Source organism: Takifugu rubripes, chromosome 1 (genome assembly GCF_901000725.2).
Source record: "Takifugu rubripes chromosome 1, fTakRub1.2, whole genome shotgun sequence".
Classification (NCBI taxonomy): Eukaryota; Metazoa; Chordata; class Actinopteri; order Tetraodontiformes; family Tetraodontidae; genus Takifugu; species Takifugu rubripes.
Window position 1 is genome coordinate 24,109,650 of NC_042285.1, and position 25,638 is coordinate 24,135,287.

The following is a 25,638-nucleotide window of genomic DNA, read 5'->3' on the forward strand; positions in this document are numbered from 1 at the left end:
GAAACTACATAAAAACTCCAAATGCACTATGGTAATAGCTGCACTGTGCACATTTAATTATTTCCTATAAATGTTTTTTCCTCCCATTTTTATACATCCTCAGTGATTCATAACCATCATGATTGTTTCCCCTGGCCTGCTTATAAAAACCTGACAGTGTCATTAACATTTGGACTTTTTGATAAAGTTAAATCATGCACTGGCACTGTGTTGGCACTGCCTTCAGATAAGTTGGCAGTTGAGATTACTAACAGGGACTTTTGTGGATGCCTTCAGCACTGAGATCATTTTCCAACCTCACTGTCACAGTGTGGAAAAGCCAGGTGATCTGAAGCCACATCTCCATGCTTTGACAGACAAGCTTTAATTGTTCACAATCAAGCTTATAGACATGTCCAAAGCGCCGTAAAAACCACGATACCAGAAAAAAACAAGCAACTGAGGACAAAAAGTTGGTTTTTTTATATATATATATATGTATATATATAACACAGGAAGGAATTAACCAAGAGTATAATATGGGTGAACATTTCTCATCTTGTGTTTCATTATATATACAGTTGTCGTTATAGATTACGGTTCAAATAAAACAAATCTTTCTTTTAAAATATCAGTCTTGAAATACACACCATGTGTCACATTTGAGTCATTCAAAAGGAGAGAAAAAAAATCCAAAATTAAAAAAAGAAAATCTTTCCGCTCACAAATGATTTTCCCTTTTATTTTTAAAGTTGTTTTTTTTTTCATATACAACATTGTATTTACAGTCTAATATTATTTACACAAAATTAACAAGTGGCACTGTGTAGTTAGGAGTATTCTCACCTCATTCCCTACAGGTCTTATTTTAAAACAAAATAGAAATGACAAAAACAACTTAATATTTCCTCTTTTTTTTGTCTCAGTAGCACTATCTGCCACTTGGCCGTCTAAAAAGTGATCTCTCCTTTGCCTACTCAACTAGAGCTGTATTAATTTGAACAAAAATACAATCGACCCGATCCCTCCCAGCATCCACTCCCCCTCATCCTTTGACCAGTACCTCAAAAATGCACAGACAGTACCGATAACAAGGAAACACGCCAAACACGGACTGCTACTCGCTGGATACGTGCAACTGTTCATCAGCGATTACACTTGAACTGAATGTAATCACATTACTGAGGCCATGGGAGAAATTCAGTGTTATTACATGCAACCCATCTTGACATCTGTCTGACATCAGCTGCAGGCGATTAAGTGACTTTCAATTAAGAATGCAAGATGACGGATGGCTTCATTTCGTCCCCTTGTATTTTTTTTTTATTTGTTTTTTTCCAAACGACCCACAGGATTTTGCGTGGTTTGTTCAATTTGTCTGGAGGCCCTGCAGAGAGAGTGGGATCCATGTTAAATGAAGACTGGAGGAAAAAGACAAGAAGAGGAAGAATGCAGTGTGGATGTTGCGTGGGCCCTGCTGATGTTGCTGGAGAGGGTTTTTTTTTTTTGGGTTTTTTTAAGAGGTTTGCAAAAAAGGAGACACAGCGAGGAGGAAAGCTGGTATCCTTTTTTGATCCCACCTCTCTGTGGCTGAAATGTGGTTCAGCGTTATCTAAAGGTTCAAGGAAGAGATTTCAGATCAGCTTCATTTCAGTTTGTGGCTTTATGGCACAACCTTTCATTCCAGTTATCAGACAAGCAGTTTTAGACCAGACAGCCAACAAACAATGTTAGAAATGGTGAAGAAAACCCAAAATCAACACACGCGCACTCACGTGCTTTGTCACAGCAGTAGGTTTTTCCAGCAGAATCCATGGAAAGAGCTAAAGACAGCAGGTACTGAAGCAGGTGATGGGATAAATTAAATTACAAGGAGTCTACTCTTTATTTCATACTTTACAAAAAAAGGGAAAAAAAGGACTGTTGGGTATTTTTGAGTTAAAACATCTCTGCATATCATTTTGGTTGTAAAACAACATGTGTCTTAAAGGGGGTACCACAAGCAACAAAAAAACTTTAGAATTAGTAGAAAATCGATATGAATATGTTTGTGCTGCCCCTTTGAGCCGTTTTCTGGTTGACAATTGCATTAAAACAAAGCAGCCTGCAAAGGTTGGTTTAAAGCCCCGCTTCAGTGACCATTAAAACAAAAGCTTTGAGCGAGCGAATTTCAAACTGCATCATGACATCACTCATAATTTAAGATAAAATATGTTAAGAGAAGCTAAAAGTGGAGAGACTTTAGAAATTCCACCACTCGCACTGTGATTTCAGAGCAGACTGGAACGGCCTGCTGGGAATTTTCAGACCGGACTGAACTCAGGTGTTTCTGCACCTTCTAGGACCTGATTGATGGAGCTCATTCGCTTCCACCGCACGTGCTCAACTCATGCAGAAATGATCGCTGCCCATCGCTGGAGCAGCGCCGATCAGACAAGCAGGATTCTAAACTGGTCCAGTTCTTCGCCACGCCAGGCCTGAAGGCGAGCGAGAGCAGCGTGCCCGGAAGCTCCGCATCGCAGCCCTCGAAGGAGGTCAAAGAAACAAACTCGACAGGACATCAAGATGTTGAAGAGGTGAGACACAAAGTGCGTTCGCTTGTTCAAATCTGTGCTGTCAGATACTCTGAGCGCCGAGGAAGCTTTTGCTTCTTTGTCCCACACACAAAGCAAAAGAAACTGGGAAGAAGAAGAATCGCACTATGTAACTAGCTAAGATTGAATTGGGAAACCATGAACTCTAGAGTCATACAAACAGCTTTTTTTGTTCAGTGGACAGGGTTCGACACAAACTAAAACACAATAAATACTCTGAGAAACAAAAGATAAAGTTTCATCTCTTTATCAGCTAAAAGGACACTAAAAATAAAAAGGCAGGTCTGTCTGGCAGACTCACTCAGAAGGGGAGAGGGCCGCCCCTCTCAGGGGGGACTAGGTGTGGGCGGCCCTTCCCCTTCATACTTATTGGCACTACAGCATTTCCCCGTCCACATTTTATCGTTTCAGTCCTTGAATACTTTTCTTCACCCTGAACAAAAAAAACACCCCCCTAATGGTACCTATTCAACACAGCTGGATTTCATTTTTTTTACTCTAGTTTGTATTTTCAGGTTTGTTCATTTGTCTTTTTCTTTCGGTTTTCTTTTATTAGCGTAAAGTGCAACAGTGCTTTTGTTCTCTCCTGGCGACTCCTCCCCCCTCAGAAGTCATGGGTTTGCAGCAGGATTGGCTTCAGGGTTCGCGCTCGTCTCGCTGGTTACGCTGGTGGCGCTGGCGACGCTCGGCTCCTCCGCTTCCTCCTCCTCTTCCTCCTCCTCATCATCTTCCGTCACCTCTCCGACGTCCAGCACTTCCACCTCTTCATCGTCATCGTCGTCCTCTTCATCCTCTACACCCTCCAGTGAGTCCGCCGCCACTGGCTCACCTTCATCCGTGACCGACATTTCTTCACCTTCGCCGTGCTTCTTCTCCTCCTCCACCTTCTCTCTATGCTGGTAGATGGCGGTCTTGAGCGGTTTGACCAGGCCCTCCTCGTAGACCTTCAGGATGGCCTCACATACGAAGCGGTACTGGCTCTGGCAGAGAAACGAGGTTTAAGCACATGTTTCACAGCAGCCTTGAGATGGTTCCACAAGAAAAAATAAAACCCAATCAGCGACATACAGGCGTCTGGATCATCATGGCCCTCTGGTCTCTCATGGTCCTGACAATTTCTAGAGGATACACTGGCTGGCCACACTCCATTAAACACAGAGCGGTCTCCATGGTAATCAGAACCCCTGTCCGTCCGATCCCCGCGCTGCAACAATATTTGTGTAACTTTTGAAATGTCACATGAACAACACCAGTTCACCGAGTCCAAGTAAGGCACAGGAACAGCATCTGTACCTGCAGTGCACCACCATGGGCTGATCCTGTCCGGCCCGCTTGGATCGTACCAGAGCCACAAAATCCAGGAAATCAGTGGAGTCATCAGGAACGCCGTGATCCGGCCAAGCCAGGTACTGAATCTGAGTGAGCTCTCGCTGCTGCTCAGTCTGCAAACACAGACACAAACACGTGTGTTTTCTTTGACTCATGTCCGTACTTGTCTAACCGTTGTCTTAAACATGTTAAAAAGTAATGTGTGCACATGTAATATTTAACTGACCCCACTGGACCCCTCAATCAATCATATTGTTTTTAATGGATTTCAGGAGAGAGAAACAACTCTTCACCACACGATATAACATTTAATAATGGAATTAAAATACTAAACTAAATTAAAAAGCACAAACATACAGCCAAGTGATGTGATCTCAGTCATAAGACAGATCTGGAGAGTTGTCCACATACACACACACAAAGCAGATAACTACTGACCGCCGCTCCTTTTGTGACTCAGAGCCCTTCCTCTTCAATGTATCCTCAGCTGCATTGCCATGGTAACATCTATCTCCATGGTAACAATCACAGGCAGAGTAGAATGCTAATTGCCTCCTTGACTGCCATAATATATTTTAAAGGCCACGATATGTAGGCGACACACAGAGAAGTAATCAGGAAAACACAGACAGCAGGAGGTCACGAGGAAACAGTGGGAAGGTTCAATCCCTCTATTCAGCGCCCGCTTTTAAATGACCTCAACAGCAGCTGTAACCACAAGGGTCCAGTCGTCAGATGACCAAATATTATGACGATTTATACACGTCAAGACGTAAAAGGCTGGGCTCTAGCTTCTGAAATATAGAAGTTACTGCATTTACTTTAGTTTAACTTTTTCTTTCACAGACTATATAGTAATTTAAAGATGAAAAAAGAAGAGTTAAAAATATGAATCTGGCTGTGAGCAGCTGATACTGAAAATAAACTACAGAATTGGGCCTGAGAACATGAGCTCATACACACAAAAAACAGCCACAAAGTACCATCACATGGTGAAATGGCATTAATTTCTAGCTACCATCGTCCCACTCTGTTTCTTTGTTTTGTTTCTCTATTCCGGCAGTGCGAGTGGCTGGGGTAGTCATGGTAACCGGATCCCAATACGTGGCCTGCATGCAGTTAGCGGCATCCAGAAAAAGAACAGCCCACACTGGTGGCCATGGCAACACACCTCCTTGTGGGTCCACATCCTGCCTGAGACTGTGATTGGAGCTGCCACCTGTGCTTACGTCCTCTACGCTCCTCCCTAACCAGCTTTGCCTATGAGTACAAATCCCCCTCCTACTATGCTGTTTCTGGGTGCAGGTGTGCAATTACCTGCGTGTTCATGAGAGTCATCTCCCGGACCAAGAAGGCAGAGTTACCCTCTTCATTGTGGCATGTGACTGTGAAATCCCCATAGTTGGTGACACTGTCTGGATTGGGCCAGTACTGGTGACACTTGACCTACAAACAAACAAATTATTCTTTTTACAGTTCAATGCATGTTAGATAATCACAAATACATGCATGTCATCTATTGAACCATAAGAATTTCTTATACACCCTGCTTCTCTGACATTTTGGGGATCCTTTTTCCCCAGAGCAACACCACTGTTGCTCATAGTAACGGATTTTCTTGTAGTTATACTGTATGTAGATGTGTAAAATTGTATGTGTGATAAATATACATGGATGTCAAAACACTGTTTCCTTCCCTGCCTCTTTAAAAGCTCAGTTCTGTGGTCAACGGCCATAAACTGTTGAGTAACAATAGTAAACATTATGTTTAACTAGTAATTTATTGTTTTTTTTCTTGGAAGTCTGTCCAAACAGAATCTGCCCTTGACCAAAACGTTCTCTTGCAAAATGTCCTTCCACGAGGATGTTTTTGATTTGAAGTGAGGAGCTCTTGGCCAGAAAATGAAGAATATCCCACAGTTACCCTAATATAAATATGCTAGACCACAGATATGAATATCTCCTATTAGCATGTGGAAAAAGCATTATAGAAAGCATTATTAAAGACATTACTAAAGAATTATAAAAGAACGTGTGACGTACCCGTCCTCTTTCCACCTGTGTTGTCAGCATAACCACCATAGAGGAGCCCTGCTCCCACGTCATTTGCCAGAAGTCAGAGCAAGTGTTGGGCAGAGGGCCCTGGCACGCTATGTAGCGGTTTATCAGACTGGAAGCAGGAATCTCCATCTATACAGAAAGGGAGCGAGAAACAGATGCAGGGATATTAGCTCATGACCCTCACACTCTTTCTCTTCAGTTGAAACACTTGCTTTGTGTGTGTTTCCAAGCAATCAAGTAAAACTGAAGCAGCATTGAATGAATTCAGTAAAATATCTAAATGTACCTGTAAGGGGAATTGAGGACGTGTCTGTAGGGCTGTGCTCTTATTTAGATTTCAAGTTTACTTTTAGGTAAAAAAAAAAAAAAAAAAAAGCAGCACAAAACCTGAATGACACAATGACCCAAATAATTGAGATCATGATTTTTTCCATTAACAAACAGTTGTAGGTGTCTAAAAACACGAAATGTTTAAATAAGCGCATACAATTGCTCGTTCAAGACATATAAAACCAAGAACACAGGAGTTATGGTGACATGCATTTACATTCATGTACATCTGAATCTAAAATATTTGTCAAGACTTACAGGGATTTCTGACTACTGAAAGACTAAATAGAATTAAATGAAACTTAATGAAGGTGATCACTATGTTAATCTGAATAATATATATTGCTGACAATATGCATCAGAATATGTTCCATCCTTCATATTCACGGGATACAAACTGTGATTAATTGGTGAGGTCTGATGTATTCACCAGTGACAGGTGAGGGTTTTACCTTGTGTCTCATAGGTAAGTGAAACAGAGCAGCCAACAAGCTCTCAATCACTCACAGAGATATCAACAGACATGTTAAATGAAAGGAACAACACATGGCGTAGACACTCACATTGATGTAATTTGCATTGATGTAGTCATCTGTGCTTTTCAGAATGACCCGTGTGGCATCATCTGCAGAGGGAGACAAAGAGAGGTGCTGAGACTGCACATACAGAGAAAATTACCCTCGGGGGGGGGGAGGAGAGGGAGAACATGTGAGAGGGGCTGAGAAAATGTTCATGCTTGAGAAGCCGTACATGGGGAGATGTCTCTGTAGCGATTTTTGGAAACATTCTGAGGTAATTTGGCACACAGCATCGTCATCCCCGGCCTCTTCCTGTACAGTTGCTGTAAGAAGACAATACCACACATGATTACATGTTTACAAATAAATATGTCATTAAATAGTTGCAGAGCTCCCCTCACATCAAACTGTGCCAGTATGGCTCCACTGCTCAGGCCTTCCTTTAGTGTCACCATGGAGTCTCTCAAAGCATGCTGGTCTATCTGGGTGGGGTCCTGAGGGCACTTCTCGGGGATGTATTGAAATTCTGGCTCTGAGTCTGCCTTCTCCTCCACCACATCATAGATGGCTGGATGGAAAAAAAGGATAAAAAAGGACAGCTCTTTACACAGGAGTTTTCTTAGCTTCTGTTCTAGATGAAAGAAAACTACTGCAGAGCCTCAAAAAGAATAAATGGTTAATTTATGGGAAAATGTACATGCATATGTTTCATTAAAAGACCAAATGAAATGGACAGAGGTTCAATCAGCTGAAGCAATCCTACATCTGCTGTGATGCAAGAGAGGATCGAAAGCATAAATCTCGTTATGACCCAGTTAAAATACCAAGAATTTCCATGTTTCATCATCTTTAAGCAGCCCGCCCGCTTCTTTTATGCAGATTAAAACAAAGTCAAATGGAAACATCTTTTGTCTCATTTATGGGTAAAATGAACCTGCCAAATCAGTACTTTGGTGAGTAAATAGCTCCAATAAGCAATTGGACCAAACTCATTCTTTTGGACCACGCACTTAATTAAAAGTGAAACACGGCAACCTGCATGTGTTAAATTCATTCCTGGTTTAAATTTGACCCGCGAAGGCCAGTCATGGAACACAAACAGACGAGGGGGACTCACCATTTGGTCTGACCAATAGGATGAGTTCTCCAGAGTGACTCTCACAGCTGGCCTTGATGAACATAACCACCTGATCGTGGGTGTGGTCAGAGATATCCCGCCCATTAATCTGGACCACCTGGTCACCTTCATTAAGGCGGGGCACGCAAAGATCGGCCTGGAAATGTAAAAGAAGGACTAAATAAAATGCTGTTAGGTTCAGAATATATGGGTGGAAAAGCTAAAAACTAGCGTCTCTCTCTATAAAACTGTATTTAAATGACACCACAGAATTGTTTGTGGGGTTGCTGCTGACTTACTGACGTTCCTGGAGCCACTCGCGAAACAATTATAGGCATCTTCTGGTCAGCTCCACCCTAGAAACAACGGAAAAGGAGGCAAGCATGAAGCATCATCCAGTTAGTAAAGATCAAAAGTTTTGCAAGACAGGATTCTTTAAGGCTTACCTGATATAATGTAAAAAAGGCATCTATTTCACCTAGAGGTGTGAACTTAAACTCACTGGTTTTATTCGACTTTAGTCTATAGAACTCTATAACTAACACAAGAATACTAATTGAGCATTAACTCCGTGTGTAGGAACTCATGATAGAGGATCCAGATAAACTGCAAACTCTGTTCTCACCTTGACGTTGAAGCCGAAGCGTCCATGTTCGTCAGGTCTCATTTTGATCAGGACCAGATTATCATGAGGGACAACGCCATTTAACTGCGAAAGCAAAGTAAAATGTAAAACGTGAATGTCAGCAGCATATTCAAATAAATATTTATGCTCTATTACAGTTGCCTTTTATGCAAGATAGCTGCATAAAACAGAGTTGCTACTGGAACAAAGTTTTCACATTTATTACCTCCGACAAGGTTATCTGTCTGTTTCTGAACAAAATAACTCAAAATTTTATGAATGAATTTTAACAAAGTTATCAGGAATTGTTGACATTGGGAAGAGGAAAAGATGATTACATTTTAGTGATGGTCTGGATTCTGGACAGACTTTGATCTCTGAACATCTAAATTTGATCATAACTGGGTTTGATCATAGTATGGTTTATAACTTTGTGTCACTGCTGCCCACATATAAATACTATACTGCAGGCATCTTAATCTCAATCAGCATCTTAATCTGACATTTTGGGAGTTCATCTTTGCTGTGACTGACCGTTGTCTTGTCAGCATTGATGGGAACATCATACATCTCATTGACATGGTTGTCAAGGAGGCTTTGCTGCGAATGGGCCTGGATGATCTGGCTCAAGGTCTTCCTACTGAGCTGTTTGGGAGGAAGAGCAGGAGGCTGACTGTCTAACCCCTCTGGAGACCTGAAAGGAGTAAAAGAAGATGTGTAAGAACCCACCTAAATAGGCAGAGACACTCCAACTACGTACAGTCAAACTTTATTTTTGCATCACTAAAGTAAAGGAGCTGCCGGCCTTTTAAAGAGGTGACATTTGATGGAAAGTGAGACAATAAGAGGTAAATGGATGAACGGGAAAGTACTGTTGAACACAGAGAGACTTAACAGCACTGTTAGTCAAAAGACATTATCCTCAAAAGGGCTCCAAGAGGAACGAAACCCAAATCTTTCCTCCATCATCCAGACAATAAAAGGAATTCAATGTGTATGATGAAACAACACGGTCCACCAGGTAAGGCTTTCAAGAGCATCATCACTTTCTCTGAAGGGCGTAAAAGCATTTCGCTTTACTCAAGGCCTGTATCAATGGATGTGTGTGTGCGAGCATGCGTGCGTGCTCCTTGGGGCTGATAGTAGCAGTCAAAGAGCATTGGCTTCGTTGTGACTGCTGCCACTGGTGCCACTTTGTGGCTTAAACATGTCTCGTGATATAACATTTATTATGGGTCAAAGTGAGATCAGGCTTTCAGGAGGAGTCTCAGCAGGCTGGAGCAGACATCACACATCCTCTTCAACACCACACCGACGCAAAACTAAATGAATACGAGTACTTTTCTCATATCTGACCAGAAATTGGCCGAGGCTACAGCCCGATAAACGTGTGAAGGCAGTAAATATGTTGACTAACGTCACAGGTGAAAAAAAATAAATAAATAACACTATCTGTCACTATTTTTTTAAGGGGAAAATGGATTTTTTTTTTTTAAAAACTGCAGCAAACAAATTCATTAACTTATAGCACCGAGTTTAGAATAATCTGTAATGTTCCGATGTATTCAGTTATGCCTGTCAAGGCGATAAAGGCATGTTTAACCCATGACTTTACCATGCTGCGGTCAGCCAAAGAGATTGTTTTTACTCTACCCCGCTAAAAGCGAAGCATTATGGAAAGATCGTCCAAGGGTTATGGTTATGTCGTACTGCTTATATCTGGAACCAAAAGTGTATAACTGTGGCCTGAGGCATAAAAACGCAGATTCTAATTTTTTTTTTTATTGGAGAAAGGTCCTGAAGGAAAAAATATATTTTGGAATCGGAGCAAAGTGTTGTGGGATAAATGAGGTAATATGGAATCACGACAACTTGCCAAAAGCAAACTCTTCTACCTTTTAATAATCTGCAGACATCAACTTAACTAAACAGCTGAACATCATTTTAGACAATCAAATAAAAGGCAGAGATAATGTTTGTGTTGCCTGAGGAACACAGAGCAGGCGATTATGTCATCTTTTGGCTCTGTAACAGCCACAAACCAACAGCTTGGCTTTTCCCTTGTGTGTGTGCGTGCGTCGTTGCAGGCAGCAGAACTACCACTGTAACGCTACTTCACGACTCTGATTTCCAGCTGAGAAATGTTCCATCCCTCTATCACCTGCTAGCTCGGACAGCTCCAACAGAGACTCCATGCGAGCGTCCAACAAAGCGCTGCTATGTGAGCAAGATCATGAGCAAGGCTAAGTGAGTTGAGCTGTAGTTGACAGAGGTCTTTGCTTGGACACCAAAGTTGTGTTCAATTAGCACTCAATTTCTATGCTTTTACTACTCTAGACCATTAAAATGTGGCACTTTTGTGGAGCTTTAAAAGAATTTGCCAGATTTTTATCGTAAATGAGACAGAAACACACACACGCGCCATCCTGGTTCTGCTCTGTTGCACAATCTCTCTGCCCTGTTATACACTATAAACACATTTTACAGGCTGTTTTCAAAGGGTTCATCCTTTCAGTGAGGCCAGCCAAGTGACGCTTGGAGAGGGTGTGAACTGTTGGGAGAAGCCACAGACACAGACATTTAAAAACCAGCCGACTCAGCAGTAAAGTCAGACACAGTGGCACTGACACGGATGAGTAAAATTAAACTCAAAAATTAGAGGGTGGCTGTTTGGCTACTGCTGATTTGATGAAGCACTTTGTGGACAGTGACGCTTATTTTCCTGTCCAATTTCCAATTTAAAGTACGGTAGTAGAATTTTTCAGATCCACAAATAGTACCAGTTTTAAAGTGTCCATAGAAAAAAAAAAAACATAGAAAAAGTTTATTCAACACTTACGGCGTGGAGTCCAAGCTGATGCTGTTTGCCTGTGTTGATGATGCCGACTTGTGATTAGAGGAGAAGACGGGAAGGCTGGGGGAAGCGTGGATCACGTGATCGACCAGGTGGCCAACAGACGACGGGCGAAGTCGCGTGCCCTCTTGTACAAACAGCGAGTTCCTATTAAACACACAAAGATGGGGACAGGAAAAGGTGAGTTCTGGCATCCAAGGCATGCATGGAGCAGGTTCTTAATTAAAAATAATAGGTTTTCTCCTCAAAAAACAATTAGGTCGCAGACCAGATGTCAGAGATGTGCTTCAAGACGTGCTAAGAGACATTCTGACATGGTAAACATGTTTTCTAACCAGGTCCTTCTAGTACATTTACACTTGGCACTCGAGATTTTACAGAAAAGCAACTGAAACATACATACACTGTTAAATTTCAATTAAAAGCCAAATGTCTTACAAATTCATCCTTCAGGACATATCAAAAGAGATTTTGATCAAAATTACAACTGTATTTCTACACCCATTAAGGTGAAATGAAACCTTAATTGGACTCACTGGTTGGGTGTCCCTGGTGGCGAACGAGTGGGAAGGCTTTGAGTCTCCAACCTCTCGTCTGATAGACTGTTTCTGCTAACAGATTCCCAGTCGGTCCCTCCCAACAACTTCCTGGCCAGCGGCTTACTGGGAGATCTGCAAACACAAAGGCGTGAATTCATTTGATACCTTAAAGTTTGAAGAGTTTATATCTGACAGGCCTGTAACAACCAGAATCAACCGACAAATAGGAGCGTTGTTACCTGGCAAAAACTCGGTTTTTAATGCCTTTCTCCTTTCCATACTGCACAGACTGCACCTCTGTCCGCCCACTAGCGAAGAGAAACAACTTTCACTGAACTCTTCTGGAAACATGAGTTAAAATTGGCAGGAAACTTGGATGCAAATGGAGTGAAAATAGTTGCTGCAAGTTTTATAGCAAGACTGCATCCCATGTTCACACCAAGAGCCTCAACTCTTGACTGTGTTAAGGCAAGCTGATTACATTTGTCCACTTTCACAGATACCATAGAAATTGCAGGCAAACAAGGGTCTATGCTAGCAGATATGGAAATTCTTGTCTTGTAGTTTGTAAAAGATTTTAAAATAATGTCTTGTTCTCACCAGTATCTGAATTTTGAGCCCAGGGTGAAGTAGTGTGCAAAGAAGTTCTTCTGGGGTGGGATGGGTCGCTCTAGCCTGAAGAACGTGTGGTGCTCCACGCAGGCCTTCCACAAGTTTTTACAGGCCCTGTAGTTCACCATGTTGAAACCCAGCAGTGTTTCCCGGCTTTCGGTCTGATCACAGAGGCAGCGGCACTTGGTGAGTCACTCAGTAACAGACATTCTCCGTATGATGTGTATGACAGTTGCACAGTAAACCCTGAATTTGATCCAGTTTTAATATATGGTACATCTAACTGTGGCTCCTGAATATTTATATAACCTTATATCCTCAACATAAAGATTCCTATTCCTTGGTAAACATAAGAGTTAAATTGAGGTTTTACATATTCATTTATCTGCATACTTTCAATTTGTCATGAATGAGAGAATGGCTTTTATATCTCAGAGTAAAATAGTACAGTATTATATTACTATTGGTGTCAAATAATGATTCATTCACTGGCAATTCTTAAGCCATAGAATCAAAGTCTACATTCCAAAAACACCGGCTTAAGTTGGCTTGTGGTGGCTAGGATAGGACATGGATTTACTGTCTGCTAGGCTGTTTTTTTTTTTATTAAGAATGGAAAGAGGTCTACCCATCAAATAAGAGATAACAGACACAGCACAGGGATTAAAGCAAAGTCAACCAGGACACAGACAGCAGGGGGTTAATCTGACACTGATTGTACACACAACTCAGCCAACACAAAAGAGACATGTGCATTGTGTACACATGTATGCAGTCCGAATGCACGGCGCAGATAAGGCTGGTGTTCTCTGTGACGACATAATAAAGAATAGATGCTACCCCTTCCCTCTTCAGGTGCAGAAATTCGCCTTTGATAATCAGTTTTTTTAATTTAATTGATTCAGTCAACAAAAGTATTTAACAATATTTCCAAATGCTTGAGTGAATCTGGTATTTTTCCAGATTCTGTTTCTATATGTTGGTTGTACTACACATAATAAGCATTGCATGAGACACATTATTTCTATAAAAGTCCTCACAGTGTACAAGAGCAATTGCGCGTATGTGTGGGTGTGTATGTGTACACACTTACCGCCTCTCTTCTGAGCTGGATAAAAAACTGTTTGCACTTGAAGGAGATTTTCACTATTTTCAACCTTGAATACAGGGAAGAGAAAAAGCCATTCAAACACTCTGCTTTTACACTCAGAAGTGTAAATACATATAACGATCAGTGCACATACGGTAACCTTCCATATCAGGGGTTTTCATAAGCCACATTACTCATTTATTCCTCAAAAAAGCCTTAACCATGTTCCCGTTTGATTCCCAAGTGACCTTACGTAAGAAAGCATTTGCTACAATGCACACAGGTGGATTTGGGTTTATTATTACAGAAAAAGATCGTGACAATCATTGAGCACAATACTAGAACTATCTAGGTGAACTTTTCAAAATGAACGTGTTAATTTCTGATGGGGACTCTTTAGAAAATGTATAAAATATTGTTTGAATGAGGACAGTCCATGCAGAACCGCAGCAAGGAGAGCAGAGAAATAGAATCCCTCTTTGGGACTCTGCTGCTGTGACTCATCACTCTCTGCTAAATATATTTAACATACTTACATTCACACTTGCATGGATAAACGCATATATACACACAAATGCTTGGGTAGAGTGTGAGTCATGACCATCTAAGTGTGGCTTATTTGTCAGGCTACGGTGGACTGAAATAGGAAAGAGGCAGCTATCTGAATGTCTCGATCCCAGTCCGTCCCTCTGGGATAATTCCTTACTGCGGTATAATGAAAATATGAGAGGGATAGTGGGATAAGGGACAGTGCTGCCGTAGACAATGAGAGAAAAAGAGGAAATTTAATGTGTGCAGAGTGAAAAAGAAACACTTAATTGTGGTTCTCTCTTTCACGCACATGGTGGTGAACAGCTGCTAGGGACACCACTGTTGTCTCTAAATTTAGCTCAACTGGCAGAATATGCACACACAAATTTGCTTCAGGTTGTTTCGGGGGAGGTTGCTCCAGTTTGGTTCGCACAGCAGCGTTTTACATTCATTCCAATATTTTAACTGACTTTACAAAAAGATTTATGAATTGGGTCACTAACATTAACACTAAACTAACACTAAAAAAAAAGCACGCACTAATTTATTACAAAGATCTTGTCATGAGGCATTCGATGGTGTTCATACACAAGGATGCAAGCTGTTTTTGGTGAGGGCAATGCATGTATTGAGCCTTCACAAAAGGTGAAATATCTACCTCAGATTTCAGAGAATTAAGTAGCTCCCTTCCCTGCCTGGCTCTAATTAACCATTTTGTCTCCCACGGTGCAACAGAAGAGTGTCGAGTCTTCCATAAATCATTGGTGAAAGAGAAAGTGGAGCGGACCAATTGAGGATCAAGGATCAACAAAGTCTAAGAAAATGGATTCAGTGTCTCAAGTATCTCAATGTTGAAAAATCAAAATCTGCTGGAATGATCTACATAAATCTACAAAATTGAGACACTGCTATTAACATGCTATGTCATAATCAGGATTTGAGAGGTTGTCGAAATATCAAACGGGATCGCTCTGCCTCAGAAAATGCTCTTTTGGAAGCAGCTCAGGTGAAGCTGGCAGCAGATTGGAGAGAAAGAAATTAACAAAATCAGAGAAAATCCTGTTCTACATCCACAAACAGCAGCCAAAAATACAGCAAGTGAAGCAGGGATGATTCATGATGACTGTGCTTTTAGTCTACAGAGGCAGTTGTTCAATATTATTATTGGGTTTTTTTCCTAATTTTGACAGTGTATTACAGGGATTTCCACTTTGGCAACAGAATGGCTTCAAATGACAACACAGCATGTCGCAAACATAATTTGGGTCACTCAAACCTTGTCATTATACTCATTTCCTAGAGTTCTAATCATGAAAACTAATTTGCTCTTCATGTTTCCAGGTCTCTTAATTGTCTTCACAGGCAGTGGTGCCTGCACAGTGATGCAGGAGGTGTTGTGAATGCAATGTGTTAATGTGTGTAATACGCTCACCATGGGAAATAGTTGATCCGAACCCTGTTCTTGTAAACCAAAATACCAGCAGACATCACCCCCAGGAGGATCTCAGTGTTGCTCTGGTCCTAAGGGAGTGCAGAGACAGCAGAGATGTAGAATAGTGTCAAAAATAACAGTCATACTGAGACGTAGTAACTTGCTAAATTGAAATGTGCAAATTTTAATTACAATTTAAATACTACAAAAAAGTGTGGCTACCCACCATACTTTAACAAAAACACACATGGCAGCGGACAAATGTAAACATATGTGCATAAAGAAAAGCTTACTTACCCTTGCATAGTGCAGCTCTACCCCGTAGAGCTCCAGCGTTCGTGCTGTGTTCAGATAATTAAACTCTGCCTGGGCAGGAGACAGGCCGCTGAGCAAGATGATGATGATTGTGGCGATAGTGGCAGCGGGTAAGGAGAGGGGAGGAAAGGTGTGAGGTGTTTGGAGAAGGGAGAGAAAGGGAAGGGGAAAATGGAAGATGTAATGTAATGTAATGATTTAATGTAATTTTATTTTCATGACATAGGCAGTAGATGAAATTTCTTTTAAATGAATATTAATAGTACTTCCTTTTAAATAAGTTAACTGATGCATCTTGTAGATTCCAAACCAGAACTATTGTACTGAAAATGGGTTCTGTGCATCAGTGTACCTGTGCTGCTGGTGGTGTTTGGAGACTTCTTTGTGGAAGTCCTGTGGGGGGTTGGGGATGAAGCAGTATTCTGACAGATATCCAGCTGTATGCTCCGTTTCACTGTAGTCCCCCAGCTCAGCTACACACGCACAGAAGAGAAAGATACAGCAGTTTGTCAAAGCACCACCAGTCTCTTAATCCATCAGGCCAGAAGAAAAAAATGAAAGGCTGCAAAATGACAAACAGCCAGTGAAAATGGTCAAATTTGATTTTCTTGCAGAACCACCTTCCTCCCCTTATAACATCTGATACCTTTCATTTTATCTAGTGTATTGTGTATTTGTATGTAAAAGCAAAAATCATTGTAGTGGGAAAATATATATTTTAGACACATCTTGGGTGCTAATCAAAAAATGTTAATCCAATAAAAACAATGGATGTATTCTGAATAAAGTCTTTCTTGGTGCTAAATTTGCATGAGCACATGAGCATTTTCTAAATAATTTACCATTTTTTCTATTATTTACTAGCCCTCACCTATTACTACCCATTACTGGATTAATACAGAAGCTGTTTGGATGAAAAGCTTTCAAAAACTACAAATTAAATTTCAGGATTTGGGGGAAATAATTTAAATGCTACTAGCAACAGTAAATAGAAGACAGTGTGTTTAGAAACACAGCTGGTTTTACTCAAAGATGAGGACAGCTTTGACTGAATGTGCAGTGAAATGATTCCCAGATCACTGGCAGATCTTACAGAGGAGAAGCCAAGAACAAATCCCCAAAGTCATTAGCTCACTAGCTGCCGTTTGAAGCTCAAAAGCATCAATTCACTCAAGTAGTCCCTAGACTAACCTACTAGCCAGTAGCCTAAGCATACGAATCAATTCAAGCTTACCCACTTAATGATGTGCACACAGCTCAGGGGAGCCATATACATGTATAGTCAATATCTCACATTTGAGTGGGCTAATCTTTTGGTTTGATTTCATGTTGCAAATATTACTTCAACAAGGCCCATTCATTATGCTCAAAGGTTATCTGATAACCCTTTTCTACACTCAACTGATGAAATTATCTTAAGATCCAGTTGCTGAAACCATTGAAAGCACATCATCTCAACGTTTCTTCTGCCAGACAGCCCTTTTTCTCAGGAAAGGGGGGGCTGTGAGGATTTTTAAACAGCTGGTCACTTTTAAATGGGAATTCTGCTCCGTTAGGTGGGATTTAGGGTGTTTTTTGAAAGAAAGATTTAGCCCGGGATTTAGAATCATCAATGCTGGTATTTGGGGCTGAGCTAACTGAATTAGCCGCATAGCAGCCGTTTCAAGCTGTTTTTCCTGAAGCAAAGATTTATCTCCATAATCTGGGGTGGCACTGAGTGAAAAAGTGACAACACTGACCTAGCAGGAGTGTGTGTGCGTGCGTGCGTGTGTGTCAGGGGGATAATCAGTGTCATGATGATAGCAGGCAGCCCATGCCAAATCTCCTCTCTGACCTATATACCAAAGCAGTTCCCCCAAAAATATGCAAGAGAAGTGGAGGACAGAACGAGAGAAGAGGGAGAGGGGGGTGTGGCTGCTTAAAAAGGGATTAGCAGTGAGGGATGAGAAAGACTAAACACAGATAAAAGAAAAACAGACAAAACAGGCTGCCCACAAAAACAATGAGATGCAATAAAAGAGAAAGAGCGAGGGACAGTCATTATTCAGACGTACAGCGTCAGCATTTAAAATAAAATGCTGAGTCACCACTACAGCATAGAGGAAGCTGCACATGTGCTGGTACAGACAGGTCTGGAGAGGCTTTATTTGAACCACTGGTTTTGGGAAAATATCAGCCATGATGTGCTGGGACATGTCTAGGTACGGAAAAACTCACAGGAGTCCTAAATTCTTGTGTTGCTGCTACGTACACAGAGCAAAGTGTCAATAACGGCAGCAGTATTTATCTGTCCTGCACTGAATTCACAAAGGAACACTGAAAAATATTCCACGTTGTAAATACCATTTAAAATCCAATCTAGTGTTTCCATCACTGCAATTGACATTTCTAACCGTCGCCACACATCTTAATTAATTTATAGTGGCTGCAGAGTAGCAGCTATAAACCAGTAGCTAAATCACTGCTGTAATGTTTTTATTTTTCCTCCACAGAGAGGTGTAATGAATTGTCTCTCTGTCATTATCTCGCAGGCTGAAGGTTTCCAGAGAGCTCCAATGGCGCTTTACTTACACTGAACTGCATAGGACGCCAACAGGGCTGCAGTGTTGTGTGGACAAAGCAATCTGGAAACCATGACAACACACAGGAAAGAAACATCAACAGGAATCATTCTAAATCAAACAGAAGTAAGCATTTTCATTCATTCTATAAATAAAGACGCACTGACCTTCCAGTCAATATGTCCTGCTTTATCTGTAAAAAATATAGGTACCTGAAAGGAGACAACACATTAAATTAAGAGAGCCCAAGTTCACATTTCAAAACTGAAGGGCCAATATTAATGTAATGCCATCAAAAATAGCAAAACATAGCTAAGATTACTGGACTACAGGAACATGCAGCCAATTTTAGATAGCACTGCTAAATCAGGATAACTTACATTGAAATTAAATACAATTTTAGAGTTCTGATTGGGGTCTTTTGAGTCAAATTAGCCACCAATCTTGGTGTTGTCATGAGACAACAGCAGCTTCAAGGCTTAATACATGATTACATACAGTTGATAAGCCTCATGGGGGGAGGCCATGGCTGAGAGGCTGGAATAGAAATACCAGGCAAGGAGAGAAGGCGATAGCATACTGTGACACCTCCTCTGCATATTGTTTATATAGAATGCAGGATGGCAGAGCTTATGTTTGCAGAGCTGTGGGCTGCATTTTCAGACTTTTAAACGTTCAACCTGAACCTCCGTCAAAGTGCCTTTTTGTCTTGGACACACACAAGTAAAAAAAAAAAGAAAAAAATAATCAGTCTCACCGCGTGTATTCTTCCTGAAGTTTACTGGGTTCCGTCACAAAAAACTTGACTCTGAAGCTCAGGTTATGGGGAGACCCTCCTGGACAGAGGACAACAGTCCAATGACAAAATTGAAAATGTGCTTAAACCCCCATTTGATTCAGATTTACCTTCCCCAACAGCTATCTTTGCTCTTAATTGTGAACCGAGATAAACCAGTGGAATAAAGGATTCTACGTACAATGAACACGCATTTATAGAAACTTGTCTCCCTGACTTCATGTGGTTAGTCCTCAATAGCTTTATCGCTCAGCACAAAAAAGAGTTGAAACACGGTTCAATCATTGCTCCAGGATGAAGATTTCTCTCACACACACACGCCTGTATTGTTTTGCACGTTACAAATTCTATTACTCATTATGAAAAGGAGTAGAGTTGATGTGAAGTTTAATCATCGCTTAAGGGGGACTCAGAATATGAAATTAAACAGAACAGAGTGGAGACTTTAGCTTGAGGTGCTGTTTGGACTTTTAGCCGTTACCGAGTCGCGACAGCAGACTTTAGGTACATTTCAGAGTTCATTCCTCAGTGAATTTAATCCTTAAAAAAAGACTCGCTCTGCAGTGATTGGTTATAGAATTCACCTACTTTTCAACTGTTTCCTGATGGGCTTGTTGGAATCCAGCCATCGCTGTAAAATATTGATAGCGAGACACTTAGGAACAACACTTTAACAGCATGAATAATTGAGTTATTAACAACTGCCCACACACACATCACAACTGATACCAAGAACACCACACACAGGGATGCACACAGTCCAGGAGAGAAAAGGCATACGCTAGATAATCTCTTACAAAGTTAGGATGCATCACAATCCCATCTAGATAGATTTTAAGGATGATACTGACCGGTGTATCTGAGGAATCATCAGTCAAGTGCAGGCCGAAATAGTCTCTCTCAGTCAGCTCCAGGTGCTTAAAGACTGCATCCAGTAGTACCTGACCATGATCTGCCTTCTGCAGAGAGGGACAGAGAACACGGACTGTGTTAAAGGTAAATTCAGTTTCTACTATGATAGAGAAGGAAGAGGTTTTTTTTTATAAAAAGACATTGTACGAAGAGCTTCGAAAGACCTCATTGCTTCTCCTGGTCTTGTAGTTCTGGTCTGAAATTCCTCTTAACTGTACTTTTGCTGTTAATAACGCTTGCTTACTAATCAAGTGTACTAGTCAGACAGTGAGTGTGTGAAACCAAGGCTGTAAAAAAGGATGACCGACTCAAAGAAGGGGATAGGGTGAGCATTCATTTATTCAACAGATCATTAAAATCACATCAGCTCATGAGAGGGAAGGATGGGTGAGAGGATAAACTGTGGAACCACAAGTGGAGCAGAAAGTCACACCTGATTCTGCTGCGATGACATGAAAGGAGAAAGAGTCTCCAACACATCCCCTCCTTCCCTTTACCCTGAAGAAATACTTTAACAGCCCAGCGTGTGTGTGTGTGTGTGTGTGTGTGTGTGTGTGTGTGTGGTGCTACACATGTTGAATCATTGCAATGTGATATAAAAGCTGTGGAGAAAATGGGTGAGAGAAAAAAAACAGCATCACAGTTGACTCACACATAACAAGGCCAACATCCGCACACACACCAAAGCAAATATTAATAAAGGAATAGGTTAAAATGACCAACTCTGAAAATACTAGTAGTGAGTCACAAACACAAAGAAAAACTCTGCAGTGACACAAAGGGAAGCAAAAATAATCATAAAATATTTGCTGGAGGAAACGCACACAAACACACAGACTGTTGATGGTCTTTGTATTGCAGGGGAAAACAGCCAGGGTAGAAAATAATTTATTTTTTTTAAATTTTGAGTCTTTGACACGTTTACCTAAGTTAAGCTATTCATGTGTGTGTGAGTGTGTGTCTCTAACGTTTGAATGAAGAGCCATTTTAAGTCGTATGTGGGAGCCCTCTGTGCCACCATCATCACACACTTTAACTCTGTAAGGTTACACAACAATCACCACATACATGTTGTAATGTCGTAGACTGTGTAGACAAGAGTAACAAAACAAGAGTAAAACAATGTACTAAAACAAGATCAGCACACACAAACAGACAAGTGACAGTCCTGCATAAAGAGAGTGATTGTCAACGCAGTTGCATGAGATAAAACCTCTTTGTGTCCGTTTTCATCGGAGAAGCAGAAAATAGAGGGAATTAGTGTCTATGAGTGAGGAAAAAAAGTGGAAGAAGCAGCCTTGCATCGCACGGCACAGATGCTCTGATAAGTCGCTCACCCAGAGGGTTAAAGGGGAAATGGCCACCATCATCAAACGCACTGTGAAGACCGATGAGAAAACCGGCGTTTGAATAGGGGTTGACTAAAAAAAAGGATGAAAATAATGCTTTGGCTTCCCTTCTTACTTCTTTTTCCTTCCACAGGAAACAGCTGAACGCTCAGCGTGTACGTGTTTGTGCAAAAGAATGATGGAAACTCAGGAATGTGCGAGGCAGCTTGTCCAGACAGGAAAACTATGCAGCAGGAGTCATCGACCTCCATCTCTCTCCCCCGGCAAAGTATGCAGAAACCTCTATCGCAGTGTTTTAAACAGGAAGTTCGTTCTCTTCAGTCTAAACATCACCACACATGCCATACACTGTGCAGGGATACACTGTGCACTGCATAGGATCCAGCACATGTTTGGATGTAACACAGCTGTGACGGGGCTGAATATTCACAGAAACATTCTCAAGTATGCTAAATATTAGTGTCACCTAGGGTATCTGGCAGCAGTTTGCTGGCATTAGCAACAAATGTCTGTCCCGTGATCAAACCATTAAAAGCATCGAGAAATCGAAGCGTCGAAAAGATCTGTGAGGTTCCACAACTGGCCGTCCTGAAACAACATGAATTCCAAACAATAGGATGAGCTAAATCTCTAAAAAGACATTAAAGACAATAAAGACGTCACACCTGCATGCTGGTCCCAAATGTTTAACTTTAACACAATCTTTTGATGCAATACTGTAGTAATGAATTCTGCCACATCCCCAAACACATACAGCGTGTTGACCGCACAAATGTTTGCACAAATGTTCAGTCACACCTACTAACACAAATATGCAGACTATTGCCGAAAATTTCTCTCATCATTTCTACAAATAGAGATTAAAAAAAAAAAACCTACATTGCACGTAAAATAAGATATGGTGAAGCATATCTGGAAATGAAAAAAAGTATAGACAGGGTTTTTCTTTGATATTTCAGCTTTAATTTTAAGTCATTAACCACTACAATTTATATGGAAAATAAAATAAAAAAATGGAGATTTGATAATAACAATTGTAGTCTACAGCAAAAGACTTCTATCCTGCAGCTTCAGTTAACCTCCCCTGCCTCATGCTGCTCTTCGTGGTCATTATTAAAAGCTACTTCATTACCCATGGCTCGTGCAGACAGCTGCATGTTTATGCACTGTGTCGTGGTTACTATGGTTAAGCCGCATGTCTCTTTACTCTGAATTCATTCGTCCTTCTAATCCTGCCTTTCTTACTGTTGAGTTTGGGGCAGTTCATAGTAAGCCAGGATTTTACCTCTTGAAACCTTAGTTTCCTAGTGCATTAAATCTATCTCTTCATTCCTTTTTTTCAGTTCTAATCCTGACATTCTGTCAACACCACAGTGCAGTTCCTCTGACAGACGGACGCTGCTTCTGAATTTTCTCTCTGCCAGTCTAAAGGACAGTCGGCCAAGGCAGAGGATCAATAGAAGTATTGTTGTGCAGCGGATGGCTTGTGTTTCCAGGAAGTTAGCGTTTCATTGGGGGGTCTGATCAATGACACTGACAGAGACCGAGTCATTCATCCAGCAGTAGGGAGGGGGAAGGGGTGAGGCCAAGGGCTGAAAGGAAAAGGCTAAATGTAAAAACCGGTCTAAAGTTGTCCAGTTATTTTCAAGAATTTTTAAGTGCAGTTGAAATTAAGCATTTAAGACACTGAATTAAAATGCAACTTAAAGAGAAGCACAACACTGTACCTGTTTCAAGATGATGCAGAGATGTTTTCTTAGTGATTATATCACACATAGATCGAGCGCATTTAAGATGTATTTTACCAGTCAGGATACAATTGAAGCTGGTACAAACCATTAAAAATTGATGTTATTAAATTTGTGTGACCACATAGTTTCAGTGATGCAAATGTGTTTGTGGGGGATTGTTAGAGAGTTTAATGATTCAGTGTGGGAACTTTCCTCCACAGTCACAAGATCAAGACTCGGTGACAGAAATAACAGCAGACATAGAGGAAGTGTGTTAAATTAGAATATGACCAACGGATCAACTGTCAGTCACACGCTCGGCTACCACACACAAAATGTCTGTCATCCCTCAAGGATCCAATGAATTAATGAACCAAATAAGATAAAACCAAACAAAATATACGGCAGGCAGGATGACTTTCTTCTTCAGTGGCTTATTCCATGCTACCTTTTATGACATGCCTTGGTATGTTTTAAACCTTCATATAATCAATAGACACCTGGTAACGGGTACTAAAATGTTAAAGGGCAGCTCAAATGAGTAAAACCTTGATGGCAAAACACTCACAATTTTAGAAGCAAACCAAACTGATCAGAGGACTCACTGGGAGCCTTCCATTTAGGTTGGTACAACTTAAATGAGTACTTACGTTGACTTTGAATGCCTGGACAGTGTTGTCCAGCAGGAGTACATTGCACACAACCTGTGTGTGCTGCCTGTCTCGCTCCAGTTCCGTCGCCCGGACATTGTAGGATCTGCCAGCAGGCAAGCGGAAGCGCGCGCTCATCACGCTCTTACCAGGGTCTGCAACAAGCCAAAAGAGAGGAGGAAACCACAAATGAGACAAGTTGAACAGAGAAAGGGAACATGGACACGCTTCCTCATCATGGATATAGATGATATGAGGTTTCTTGGTGCGATAAAGGCAGGAATACACCCTCTACGTATAACACAGTGAGCCAATGTACAGTTTAGCGTGGCAGTGAAGGCAACTGATCGGTGAGGCAAGCCTGCGCAAGCCTAGCAAATCAGCAAAGACTGACTGCTTCATGAGAGAAGAATTTCAATGAAGGGAGCAAACTGCACATTCCTGACAAGGAGAAGTGGAGACTGTACAGAAGATCAACATTCATCACTGCCACCCTGCCCTGTTTCACACAAGCTGGAAAATAAAGTTTGGCTATTTTAATTTGCGGCTGGCTTTGTATGATTTTTAAAGATTCGATCAGTGGGCTGCCTGCCTCAGACCGGGGGTGAGGGGGTGGGGGGGTGGGGGCTTTGGTGACAACTTGGGAAATGAAGGCAAGCTGAGGGAGCCCTGTTTGCTCATCAGCAGAATAAATAAAGAATAATTCAGCCTGAAGCCCGGTCCATTAAAAACAAAACTAAAGCATGTTATTACTGTTGCCTTGCTTGACTGCACTGCTTGTCGAGTCACATGGGGATTTGCTTCAGTTAACAAACACGACAACTTATAATTTGTGTCAAAACTCTATTTATTTATATATATATATATAATAACCACTTTGACATTTTGGGAATTATACTTATGCAGTTGCTTGCTGTGTTAATGCAGTGCATAACAACAGACAGTGACAGCTATGTTGTTCCTGGACAATAAAAGGTCCAGAGGAAAACTGGTGGAGATCAAACTTAATTATAGTCCAGTCCTGCAAAAGTGGCGAGAGAAAGTACGTCCTTTTCAAAAGAAGACATGCTCTACTGTGTGATGAGCTATGCAAACAAGTGGAATAACAGCTCAGTGTGTTTATGCACCATCAGTTTTCTGTGTTGTTTTGTTTACATATTTTGCTGGGGAACATATGTCGTTACACCAGGAAATCTGCCCTTACGTTTCCACGTCCGCTTATTCATCGGTGATCCATCTTGACAGGGGACATTAGATCCCCACACGGGTCAGGGCCCCGTCATCAAGAGTAGCCGGATTTGTAATGATGGTGCTGTGAGCGTATCTGGCTGCGTATATGGGACGTATATGGAGGGCCGTCGGCACGTCTGACTTACTTTTCACTACACATCAGCACAAATGCCCCATGGCCACAGGCGCACAGCTTGCACACCATGTACGTGTACACAAAAGGAGACCTCGGGCCACTACTTACCAGAGCAACAGCCACCTCGCCACCTGACATCTATTGATAGTCACGGTTGGTTATTGAATAAATTATGACACTATAGAACCCTTTTTGAGTCAAGACTGACAACATCTTGGACACACTCTCAAGTTAAAAATCAACCCCTAATTTATATTTCAAATATGAATTTTAATGCCCTGAAGCTCTGAATCCTGGAATCGGAATCACACAAGTATGTTTAATTTACAGCAGTGTGTAATTTGCCAT

The 25,638-nt window shown here is 41.3% G+C and overlaps 1 protein-coding gene across 1 annotated transcript in view; it reads right to left on the bottom strand.

Annotated features, from left to right (window-relative positions):
- Positions 1-693: 693 nt before the first annotated feature.
- Positions 694-25,638, bottom strand: part of ptpn4a (protein tyrosine phosphatase non-receptor type 4a) — a 38,685-nt gene continuing 13,740 nt past the window's right edge. The window contains exons 2-27 of the mRNA XM_011618708.2: positions 23,925-24,079; positions 20,135-20,242; positions 19,872-19,914; positions 19,245-19,323; positions 18,655-18,699; positions 18,498-18,550; positions 16,279-16,399; positions 15,909-15,996; positions 15,612-15,700; positions 13,652-13,715; positions 12,547-12,719; positions 12,186-12,254; positions 11,944-12,078; positions 11,393-11,554; positions 9,088-9,247; positions 8,554-8,637; positions 8,228-8,284; positions 7,929-8,085; positions 7,213-7,379; positions 7,044-7,134; positions 6,857-6,918; positions 5,946-6,092; positions 5,220-5,348; positions 3,867-4,015; positions 3,642-3,777; positions 694-3,553 (exon numbers count right to left, since the gene is read on the bottom strand). Of these exons, the coding sequence (XP_011617010.1) occupies positions 3,185-3,553; positions 3,642-3,777; positions 3,867-4,015; positions 5,220-5,348; positions 5,946-6,092; positions 6,857-6,918; positions 7,044-7,134; positions 7,213-7,379; positions 7,929-8,085; positions 8,228-8,284; positions 8,554-8,637; positions 9,088-9,247; positions 11,393-11,554; positions 11,944-12,078; positions 12,186-12,254; positions 12,547-12,719; positions 13,652-13,715; positions 15,612-15,700; positions 15,909-15,996; positions 16,279-16,399; positions 18,498-18,550; positions 18,655-18,699; positions 19,245-19,323; positions 19,872-19,914; positions 20,135-20,242; positions 23,925-24,062 (3,075 nt within the window). The 5' untranslated portion in view covers positions 24,063-24,079 and the 3' untranslated portion in view covers positions 694-3,184. The remainder of the gene's footprint in view (positions 3,554-3,641; positions 3,778-3,866; positions 4,016-5,219; positions 5,349-5,945; positions 6,093-6,856; positions 6,919-7,043; positions 7,135-7,212; positions 7,380-7,928; positions 8,086-8,227; positions 8,285-8,553; positions 8,638-9,087; positions 9,248-11,392; positions 11,555-11,943; positions 12,079-12,185; positions 12,255-12,546; positions 12,720-13,651; positions 13,716-15,611; positions 15,701-15,908; positions 15,997-16,278; positions 16,400-18,497; positions 18,551-18,654; positions 18,700-19,244; positions 19,324-19,871; positions 19,915-20,134; positions 20,243-23,924; positions 24,080-25,638) is intronic.